Source organism: Prionailurus viverrinus, chromosome D3 (assembly GCF_022837055.1).
Source record: "Prionailurus viverrinus isolate Anna chromosome D3, UM_Priviv_1.0, whole genome shotgun sequence".
NCBI lineage: Eukaryota > Metazoa > Chordata > Mammalia > Carnivora > Felidae > Prionailurus > Prionailurus viverrinus.
In genome coordinates this window covers 948,754-960,077 of record NC_062572.1, presented here as the reverse complement: position 1 = coordinate 960,077, position 11,324 = coordinate 948,754, and the positions used below count along the sequence as shown (strand labels likewise).

The 11,324-nt window shown below is 64.1% G+C and overlaps 1 protein-coding gene across 11 annotated transcripts in view; it reads left to right on the top strand.

The window, feature by feature from the left end:
• The first annotated feature begins 411 nt into the window (after positions 1-411).
• Positions 412-11,324, top strand: part of FBRSL1 (fibrosin like 1) — a 78,961-nt gene continuing 68,048 nt past the window's right edge. For all 11 annotated transcript variants that reach the window (XR_007145681.1, XM_047826883.1, XM_047826882.1 and 8 more), the window contains exon 1: positions 412-804. Coding sequence is in view for 10 of the 11 variants with exons in the window: in XM_047826883.1 (XP_047682839.1) it covers positions 526-804 (279 nt within the window). In the remaining variant the exon portion in view is untranslated. The remainder of the gene's footprint in view (positions 805-11,324) is intronic.

Below are 11,324 nucleotides of genomic sequence, written 5' to 3'. Positions count from 1 at the left end.
GCGCCGAGGGGGGGGGCGGGGCCGGGGCGCGGTCGGGGCGGGGCCTGGGCGGGGCCGGCTCTGGGCTCCGCCGGAGCGCCCACTTCCTCTGGCGCTGGCTGCCGGGCGGAAGTACGTCAGTTGTTATCTGCTCCAGGCTCCGCCGCCGCTGCCGCTGCCGCCGCCGCCGCCGCCTCAGCCTCACGAGCCACGGCGCCTCAGCTCGGGACCCGCCCCGCCCGCGCTCCGCCCGCCGCCGTCGCCGCCCGCCGCGCATGAGGCGCGCCCCCGGGGCCGCGGCCGAGGGCCGCTGAGCGCCGGCCGCCCCGCCGATGCGCGCGGCCGCCCGCGCCGGGGCTCCCAGGCCGCGCCGGGCCCGGGGCTGAGGAACCCCGCGCGGCATGCCCGGCCCGGCCCGCCGCCCGCCGCCGCCCAGGGCCCGAGCCCGCGCGGCCCGCACCGAGCCCGGCGGCGCCGCGTAGCGCAGCGGCAGCGGCAGCGGGAGCGCGGGAGCCCGACGGCGCGGCCGCAAGGTCACCGCGCACCATGGAGGCCAAGGTCCGCCAGAGCCGGCGCTCGCGCGCGCAGCGGGACCGCGGCCGGCGCCGGGAGGCGGCCCGCGACGCCCGTGACCAGAGCGCGTCGTCGGGCGACGAGACCGAGCCCGGGCCTGGCAAGGAGAACGCGGGCCTGCCCCGCGCGCCCCCGCCCCGCGCCGCCGCCGTGCGCCCCCCGCGCCGCCGCCGCCGCGAGTCCAGCTCGCAGGAGGAGGAGGTCATCGACGGCTTCGCCATCGCCAGCTTCAGCACGCTGGAGGCTTTGGAGGTAGGTGGGGCGGCGGGCGGGCGCGCCTGGGGCGGCGGCACACCCACCCCGCGGGGCCGCCCGGGGCCCGCGCGCCTCGCAGGTGGCTCCGGGAGGGCCCGGCCGCCTGCGGTGGATGCAGCGGGTGTTCGTGTCTGGAGCCGCGAGCGAGAAGAGTGTCTAAATTACACTGTCCAAACCGAAGGCCGTCTGGTTGCACACTCGCCTGTTTTCAGCTGTTTCTTTTTCCAAAATCTCCCTTCATCCGGCTCAGGACGTGCCGGGGAGGGGAGCGCTGCTGGCGGTGGTGAAGGCAGTCGTGGAATGGATACTTTGAGGTTCTTCCTGTTCCTTTCGTCCTCCTGGAGGTTTTTGTTTAGACGGAGGGGGAGGGGTAGTATCTAAGACCTCCCTCCCGGTTGTGTCTTCACCGGCTGGTAACTAGGGTGGCAAAAAATATTGCTTGTATGGCCGAGTTATCCTCCGAGTTATTTGTTCAGCAAATACTGCCCTTCTTGCATGGACCCAGGTGAGTGGAGAAGGACATGAATGCTGACTGTTAGAGATCTGGCGAGTGGGGAGCCCCTGTCTCCTAGAGCGATGTAGGCGTGCTGGCCAGCCCCACACCCTGCAGGGGCCCCATGCAGCTCTTATTTGGGAAGGCCGGCATCTGCTGCGTTTGGGGTCCCAGAGATGGCTCAGTTCACAGCCCCCTTCCTTTTCCTGGGCCTTGGGGCCAGTGGCCTGGGATCCCCAGTCAGAGGCTGAGCTTTGGGAGAGGGGACAGGCCTACCTTGCAGGCCCCTGCAGCACACCCTGTCCCTAAGGTCCTCCAGGTCTGTGGACAGTCTGAGTGTCAGAGGCTGGCCGCCAAGGAGAGGTGGCCCAGGGACAGGTTTGCTGCTTTCTGTCTGGGCAGGTGGATGCACAGAGGCGGGGCATTTACACCCACCACGCAGCCCCCCCCACCCCTGCATCCCTAGGGGGCCTGACATCATTCCCGGATCAAGGGGTCCCCAGCTAAGACGCTTTTTGGGGGGGTGGCACATGCCACAGCTCCGAACTGAGAAGGGGTGGCCAAGTTGTGTCCTGTGGATTCTGAGAATGCTCACGCCAGCCACCTTCTGCACATGTACCTGCCCCGCCAGGTGGGGAACAAGCAAAACCCTAACTGGTCCCCAAGGCTCCGCAACCATCCAGTTGGCCTCTCCCACCCGACGTCCTCTCGAACCAGCTTGTTAGCCCCTGTGAGGTTCTGCTGCCTCGGGACCCCCGTTCCTGCTGTCCCCTCTGCCGAGGTCTTCAGGAGCCTTCATGTCTCAGCATAGATGTCACCTAGAGAGACCCCCCCCCCCCCACCGACCTTCTGAAGGGGCATCCCTCCTCCCCCACCTCTGCCCTGTCGATCTCCCACTTCCCTTCCTTCAGTGGCCACTCTCTGTCTGAAGCCATCTGGTGATTTACTCGCTCTCCGTGTTGGCTCTCTCCCCACCAGAACTTGTAGGCTGGAAGAGAGCAGGCAGCACGTGTGTCTTGTGTGTCGTTCGTGAGTTCCCCTGCCCCGTGCATGTTGCGGAGTGAAGGAGCGAGAGCAGACACCGCTGTTCAGGAAGGCTGCACCCCGCTGACATAAGCCCGCCAGTTGCACGCGCTGCCCGCGGCGGCTTTGGCTGTTCCTACCCCTCTGGCATCAGGAACGCTGGACGTGGAGCCGTGGGTTTGGGGGCTCAGACCCGTCCCGGTCAGGTCACAGAGGGCCTGAGCCTGCTTTCGGCTTGGCGTTCGTACAGCCACGTCAGCAGGCCCCTTTTTCTGCCCTGCTGAGCCAGGGAGGGATCCGCCTGCCTTGGAAAGTACGGGGCTTCTGCACAAGTCACAACTTCTAGATGGCTTCTGTTGTTCGGGCTCTTTTCTTGCTAAAGCGTAGTGGTTTTCCCCAGAGTTCAGATAACTCATAAGCACATTGAGTGACTAGCACACAGCGGACACCGTTCTGAGTCTGTCCCCGAACTCCATGGTACAGTTGGGGACACTGAGGCCCAGTGCCGTGAATGTCAAGCTGCCAACCCCCGGGGCACGAACGACCAAACGTCGGGTAGACCTGCCCCGGACGTTTGGAGAGTGCCAATGTCCAGGAGTCCTCCTTTCCTTTGTCCTGAGGGTGCAGCCTACCCTGCCCCCGCAAGCCCCAGCCAAGCCCCTGGCCCCACCCTTCCAGCACCCCCCCCCCCCCATACACACCCGTGTTTGCCCCTAAGGGAGGACGAGTCCTTGCCCCGTGTGGCTGAGGATTGTAAGCCACTTCTGTGAGATGCCGTGGCCACACGTGTGGGGCAGTAGTGTTGTTGGCTGAGGAGAGGGCTCCCGGGTCCCGTCTGGCTCACGGTGTTGTCCCCACAGGAGTCCGGGGCTGGATGGCCAGAGCTCGGTGTCCGAGTCCAGGGTGTGCACTCCTGAGCCCTCGTCCTTCGTCAACTTTCTGATTCTCTGTTTAACAGGGTGGGAGCAGGAAGCAGGTGGTGGTGGAACAGGGGTCTTGTGGTTTGGTAGCGGGACAGAAGCTGTCTTTGCTCTCACCAGCCAGGAACATTGGGGACAGATAGATGTTTCCTGCCATCCTGGTTCCTGTGACATCTCTGTCTCCAGAGGTGATGGGAAGGCCCTTGGAGGACAGACAGGCCAGGGCAGAATTGAAACGCTCTGCCTGGTCTTCCTCCCTAATGCAAAAGGCAACCTTTAGGCCACAGATCAGGTGGTACCAGCCCCTAGGTCCCCTGGGAGATTCACTTTGCAGACCTGCCGTGCGCCTGCCAGCACCTTCCTCGGGGTGCCTGTGCGCCGGCCCTTCCCTCCACACCCTGTCGGTGCCCAGCTCTTGAGAAAGCCGTGTACCGCTGGCACCCGGTGGAAACCACCCTTCTGGTTTGGCACCTGTGTAATTCTTTGTTAATGTGATTTCAGACAGCAAGACACTTGCCCCTGGTTCAAAGGTCGGTATCAGTGAAAGGGGTTGTCCTGAGAAAATTCTCAGCCACGGCCTAGACGTCCGCAGTAACTATTCTCACCAGCTCCTGGCCTTTCCAGAGCATGTTGTGTAGATGTACCCACACAGATGTGTACTCTTACATCCCTCCCTTTTTGCTAGACAGAAAGGGTTATTCACCACTCCTGTGTGTGTGTCTAAGAGGTAGGTACTCGAGAGTAAAGATGAAAAGGAAAACACCCAAAGTTCTAGCTGTGGTTAACAGGTGACTTCCTTTCTCTAATTCTGTTTCCCCCACCGATCACTACGCCTTGTCTAGGTAACCCCACCAGCCGTACACAGAGCTGTGCTGAGAAACCCTGCCCCGGCCTTCCTGTGGCCAGATCAGCAGGTGAATGGCTGTGCGGGCAGGTGGTCCTGGCCTGGTTGCCCGGCTCCCAGTGCTGTCCAGGGGTGTGCTGTGCATTTCTGCCAGAAATAACCAAGTTCTCCCGGCCTTAGGATGCTGGGGCCACTGGCTTCGAGGCGGGCAGGGGAGGCTGCCTCAGTCCTGATGGAGGGTGGCCCCGTGGGAGGGGTGTGCGGTGTGCCAGAACTCCCCTAGGCCACGTGCAGGGGGCTCCGTGGTAGTGATCTCTCTGCAAGCTGGGTCCAGTGTCCCCCGGGGCGAGGGGCGCACAGTCATGCTAGGTCTGGTTGCTAAGGGCCAGGAGTGCGGGGGGTCAGGATGTGGCCCCGCTGTCCATGTGCAAAAGCCCACGCTGTTGGTCCCGCAGGTGGGGGCCTTGATCTAGGGGGCCATGTGCCGCGCCCGGCCCGTCCCTCCAATAAGGGGGACAAAGGAGAGTTGGTGCTGAGAGGAGTGTCCATGCCCACCAGCCAGAGCACCTCCTCCAGGCTGCCTCCTACTCTCCAGGTGGGGAAACCGAGGCCCAGAGAGGGGGAGCATTTTGCCTGCAGTCATGGGACACAGGCACAGCCCCAAGCCTGGGACCTGCTTGGGCCAGCATTGGGTTGCTCCCCCGTCCTCCTGAGGGCCACTGCTGTGGGGGAGGGGCTGCTCCCGCCAAGGTGGGACCCCCCCCCCCCCCCCCCCCGGCTGGGTGGAAGTAGAGCCGTGGCGTGGCCTGCTCTGCCCGCGTGGACACCCGCTGCCTTGCCTGGACAGCAGCAGTGTGCTGGGTGTGGGGTGGGAGCGTGGACTGGGCTCTCCTGTCCTGTGGGTCAGCGCCCTGTTGTGGGAAGGTGTGTCATGGGAGCGGCAGTGACGCGGACGGCCGAGGGCGCTGTCCTCACACAGCCCTCCGTAGATGCGGAGACTGAAGCCCAGGGTGGCCGAGCTCTCATCTGGGATCTGCCCAGCATAGCACCAGACCACAGACACCTCCTGAGTCTCGACTGAAACTTGTGTTGCGTCTTCTAGATGTTCTTTGGGATGAATCTGAGCTCGAGCAGAGAGGGCAGTGGTCTGCGTGACTTCTAAAGGGATGGCCTTTCCGGGCTGCAGGAGTGGCAGTGGGTGCCCACGCCGCCCTGGGTCCGCTGCCTGACCTCTGGGGAAGGGCCGCCCCGTCTGAGCTCCGTGGGCATCGACGGTCTGCAGAGCCTTTGACTACGCACGGGCTGGGAGGGGTCCACTCATCGCCGCACTCCTGTCGTGGGCGGTGAGGCCATAGGGTGAACGCTCACGCACGGTGGCACAGCGCGGTGGAGGTGGCCGTGGTCCTCCTGACACGTGGTGGCCCTGTGTAGCTCGCTCTCCCTGCCACCCCTGGGCACAGGTGAGGGTCCTGGGCCTCAGTTTCCCTGTCCTGCCCACACCGTGGCCCCGCACGGGACCGATGGCGGCAGAGGCGGCTGACCTCGAGTGCCCGGAAGAAGCCGCGCTACACCGGGAGGTGGAGCTTCCCCTTCCAGCCAGTGGGCTTGGCCGGGAGGGGCAGCACGGGCCGTGGGGGCACCCCTGCGGCAGGCCACAGCCCACTTTCCCTCTGCCCTCGCTCTGAGCTTCTAGACAGAGTTTCAGGTCCACGGCACGTGCGTGTGTGTGGTGTGTCCACGTCCGAGGTATATTTGTGTGTGTGCACGCGCACATGTGGATACACACGTCTGGGGTGTGTCCTTGCCTGTGCACGTCTGTAAATCCCTGTGCACGTCTGTGTGCTCCAGACCCCGTCTGGGGCAGCGGCTCTGTGGCGTGGACAGAGCAGAGGACAGGCCTACACGTAGGGAAACCCCGTCCCGGAGCTCCAGGACAGGGCCTCACCCCCTCCATCCATTGTCCTGGGCCTGCTGCAAGATGGTCACCCCCACCCCCGCCCCAGCGGGCAGCAGATGCTCATGAGCTCACAGAGCTGGCCCCTGTCCCCACCGCCCCCCTGGCCTCTTGGGCCCATCAGCTTCTCTGCTCTAAACTTCTAATTCAGTAACCTTGCCCCTACTGGGGCCCCTCCACACCCCACCCCAGCCAGCCCCTCACTCCTGACCCCCCTTCCCCCCCCCACCCCCCGAGAATCCTCAGACACACACATTGGCACACTTCTGGCCTTTGTTGTCTGCTCTGTCCCCTGCGCAGAAGATTCTTTCCCCAATTGTCAGGGTGACTCACTGTCCGATCACATACCCCCTTCCCTGGCAGGGAGTCTTCAACTCCTGTGTCCAGGCTGCCCCAGCCCCTCCCGGCTTACCGTCTGTTTCCCCCCCCCCCCTCCGCCCCGCCCTGCAGACTCAGGTGTCCCCCACCCAGAACCTCCTGTGTGCTTGTTTCCCCAAGAGAAGTTCCTAGACCTGGGGCAGGGGGCGGGGCGGGGGGGCTGTGGCGGTGCTCTGTTCATTTTGATACGTGGGAGGCCGTTGTCCTTGACCGTGGTACGGGCCTCTTCCTGCGGAGGGTCTGTGCATTTGCTGACTTGTCCTGCCTCGGGCCTGGGTTGTTCTGCTTTCTGATTGGCTGCTTCAGTGTTTGTACCTGGGCACTTTGTAGAATTTCCTTCTCGGTTCTGACAGTTTCCCGGCAGAGCGTCTAGGTTTCCCGTTGGCCACTGAGGCAGCCATCCCTGCTATCTCCCTTCCTGCCCTGTGGCGTCTGTCAGCACCTCCACGGCACCGCGTGGGAGCCCCGTCCTCTCCGGCTGGGCTCCTGCTTCCCCTGGACTCCGTGTGGCTGCTGTGTCCCGCCTGGGAGGGGTCTGCTCTCACACCAGAAGTGATCCGCGTGCTGTACTCACCCTTCTGTGTGATGATTGTCTTCCTTCTCTGGCCCCGTGACAGCAGGCTGTCCCTGAGTGCCTTGCCATGTGGCCTCGTGCCCGCTGCATCTTGCCTTGTGCTCTGGAACAGAGTGGCATGAGAATCATCAACTCCTCCCACACCTGGAAAGGACACTTGGGGTCCCAGCTTTCCAGCCTCGTTTGCTGGTGGCTGGTTCGAGACCCGTGTCAGCTCCCTTTGGGATGGGGAAGCAGGTGATGGGTAAGGGCTCTGTGGGACCAGCTTGCCGGAAACAGGGTCAGCAGGGCACTCCACCCCCAACCCCCGGAGCAGGCTGGCATGGGACAGGAGCTCCTGAGAAGGGCTGCCTGTGAGCTGGCAGGTGTGAGACCTCAGGCCCTGTCCCCCTGCATTCTGTTCGGGAGGGCAGTGGCTGCTTTCTGGAGGAAGGACACCAGAGTCCGGAAACTGCTCCCACCGTGGGCTTGGGCATTGGCACGTTCTTGGGGCAGCCCGAGAGGCAGCAGCTGCACAGTGACTGGGCAGGGCGTACACGGGAGCCACCATCATCCCGGCCTTGACCGCTGTGGTTCGCATGCCCTTCACGGAGCTCCGAGAGGCGGGGGCCGTGGTCGGCCCTTTAGGGAAACTGAGGGGGAAACTGAGGCACCAGGCTTGTGTTTATGGCCCCTGGTGGAAGAGTAGCTGCATCGGGCACAGGCCTGACCAGCGTGCCCTGACGTAGTCACAACCAGGTTGGGATGCCTAGAGAATGTTGATGGGGCGGCCGGGCTGGGGTCCCAAGGGCACCCGAGGCACTTTCTCCCTTGGGATCCGGAATCTGAAACCCACATGGAATTGAGTGCTCCGGGGACTCTGGGCAGGTGTGGCATCTGGTTCCACGTGGAGCCTGTTCTGGTGCCCTGGTTCACCCGAGCAGCTAAAGAAAGGAAACTGACCAGCGAGTTACCGGCCTTGTTCAGCCCCCCAGGACTGTGTACCAGGACCCTGCTGCCCAGCCCAGCACGTGAGTGGTGTGTGCGCGGGGAGAAGGATCCCCCTGCAGAAAGGCCAGGGGGGCAGAGCCACGTCCCTCCCCACACCCTCCCGGCAGCCCAGCGTAGACTCCAGCCGAGCGAGGCGCTGCGGGGGCCCCGGCTCTGCTGTTTTCTCGGAGCAGCTGTTCGGGGCGGGCCGCTCCCTGGACTGCACGCGGCTGGCCGGAGCCGCATCCGCTCTGACCGAGCTGCAGGTGCCCGTGGGCCCTGGACGAAGGCGGGGGCTCTGGTGAGAGCGGGGTGTCAGCAGGTGGTCGGAGAGGCAGGGCAGCCATTGTGTGGGCACGTGGGTGGCCCTGCCGGAAGGCTGCCGCCTGTACCCCGTTGCCAGGGAGGAGCAGGAGGCCAGAGCCCAGCCTGAGCTGCAGCCATGCTGAGAGTCACGAGGGTCAGGAGGACGGTGACCAGGGCCGAGGTCAGGGCAGGGTGCCGTGTCTCCTCTGCACCAGATGAGGCGTTCGCCCATTTCACCTCCCTGCAGCTCCTCCAGCAGGAGCCGTGCTGTCGCCGCTGTATAGACAAGGACGCTGAGGCAAGGGGAGTCAGTCTGCAGCCGGCATGGGATTGAAACCAGGCATGGGGCACGGGTGTGTGCACCTCAGGGGGGCTGGGGTTGGAGGCCACGGGTGCCGTGCTGCCTTGGGTGGCCGGCACCTGCCGCCCGCCCCCCCCCCCCCCCCCCCCCCCGCAAACACTCCCTAGCCTTGGGGAAGGCTGTTCATGTGGCCCTAGGGCTCCCACCCCTCAGACCTAGAGCCCCCACAGGGACCCTCGGGATCTGCCATGACCCATCAGCTCTCAGACCTTAGCCATTGCAGCTGTCCCCTCTGGCCCCTTGCCCCAAACCCACGTACTGGTTGTCAGACCCTGACAGGCCTCTGGCTAGCCCTCAGCCAGTGCTGTTCCACACGCTGCATGCCTCCCCCTCAGCACCTGGTTCCATCTGTAGCCCCAGTGGGGATTTGTCAGGAATTCATGTAGATCGTCTCCTGGATAAAGCCAGGGGCCCCTTGCTCCTGAGGTCATCTCTCTGCCTGTCCCAGATCCTCTAAGGGCAGGCCCCTGTCTGTCATCCATGGAATGAACCCACATTCTCCGTGAGGCTCGGCCCTGCCCACCCCCTCACTTGGGGCCCCACACACTTCTGCCTCAGGGCCTTTGCACATGCTATGCTCGGGCCCATCTCCCAGGAGCAAGTTCAGGGTGCTTCCTCTGACTCCTCCCCTGTCCCCCACCCACTGAGTGAGCCCAGTCCAGATGCCCGGTTTAAATTCAGTTCTCTTTCTCACCATGTGGCCCCTAGGTAGCCCCCTGCCTGCTCTGGGCCTTGTTTTCCTCATCTGGAAAGTGGGGGTGATGAGCTAAAAGTTTTTCCCATATGGTCCTGAGCCCCTCCCTGTCCCCTCTCCAGAGCCCTTCTCTGAGCTGCCCCTGAGGTCTGTTCTCTTTGTCCCCCACCACAGGACAAAACAGAGGCAGGAGACACTTCAGCAACAGTGGCCCTGGCTTTGGCCTCCCTGGGCAGCCCCCACCATGTGTGACAGCTGAGCAGGTCCCAGAGACTGAGGGGGGCTCGCAGGGCAGAGAGCCTGGGGCCGGCTCCGGCAGTCGTGGGCTGCTGGTGCACGGCGTGCTGTCTGTGTGTGGAGGGCTGGGGAGGAACTTGGCCAGAGACTGACCTCCAAACCCGGTTGCCGGGACAGCGGTTGTGAACACAAAAATCAGTCGAATGTGGGTTAGATGGCGGCCTGGGGGGTCGGCACAGGGTCACAGTGTGGGGTTGCAGCAGGGTGTGCGTGCGGGGCCGTGGGAGGGTGAGTCTGTGGTGTTCAGGTGCAGACCTGGGCGGGTGGCCCGGAGCGGGGTCTAGGCTGTCCGTTATCCGGGTCCCTCTTTGCTTCGGGCTCTGTGCCCGCCACCCTCCTCCACCTCCATGCCTTGATCAGAGTGCCTGTCGCCGTCAGCATCTGATCCACTTGTTCCTGGCCACGGGGTGGGTCTCCTCTGCCCCAACAACCACGCAGTGTGTGATGGCTGATGGGCGCTGGACAGACATGGGAAGGATTGAGTGTTTTCACAGAGCCTGAGGTGGGGGGTCCCCACTAGAGTGCAGGGCAGGCTGCAGTGGTTCTGCGGGCAGCTGTCCTGCCCCTGCTGGCCCGACTCCCAGCTCCCGGCTCTCTGCCTCGCCGGGTGTCCCAGCGTGTAGGACACCCTGTGAGTGGCGCCTGGAAGCAGGGTGCCGAGGAGGAGTGCTGTGAGCTAGCAGGAGACTGACCCAGAGGGACCAAGGCTCACGAGGCAGGCTCTGGAAGGTTCTGGAGCAGCCGAGGTGTCTGTGAGGCCTGCAGGGGACGGTCCTCGAGGGCAGGGTTACACTCGAGTAGCCACGGCACCGGTGGGTTGAGGGGCCTGTCAGGCAGGGAGCGCTGTCCATCTGGTGTGGGTGTGCACCGAGGAGGGGACGGGTCAGGGAGGAGTGCCGTCCCAGCATCAGAGCCCGAGGTCCCCATGGCAGGGTGGAGGCCGCTGCCCGCAGGGACTTCCAGGCCATCTCCGTCGGCCTTTGAGTCTGGACGTGGTCAGCAGCGGGTGTCAGCGGTGCCCCAGGCCTTGCTGCACCTGGACGCGGGGGCCCGGGGCGGGACGGTGGGCCCGGCAGAGGGAGCCTGTCATCGCCTCCTGTCTTCCAGTTCTTTGTGACTCTGCTGAAGGTGGTCTGTAATAGGAGGGTGCTGCTGTTCCGGTTCACGGGGCCTCCCGTTTCTTTGGGACTTCCCCGGTTTTAGCACTGTGAGTCCCACATCCAGGGAACCCTCTCGGTCCCAGACAACAGGGATGGTTGGTCAACTCGGGGGGGGCGGGGGCAGTAGACAAGCTGCCTCCTTGGTAGCTGAGGTGGGGGAGGAAGGTGGTCCTTCTTGGGTAGAGACCCTGCACTGAACCATGCGCTCTCTTGACCACATGGAAGGAGACACCTGTACTGTGGTCTCTGCCCTGGGGCCAGAGAGGGGGACTCGTGGCGCCGAAAGCAGGCAGGGCGTGGGTTTTACTTGCGGGCGGGTGGAGAAGTTTGATTCAGAACTTAACAGGTGAAGGAGAGTGAGCCACATAGACGCCAGGGTGGAGGGAACAGCTGTGCCAAGGCCCTGGGGTGCATGTGTGCCGAAGGGCTTCCAGGTTAGGGATGACGGCCTGCCAGGTGAGCAGTGGGTGGAATTCGGCCTGAGCTTTTGGAACAAGGAAGAGCTGCTGACAGAACTGTGAGCCAGCAAGGTCTGCTGGAGGCC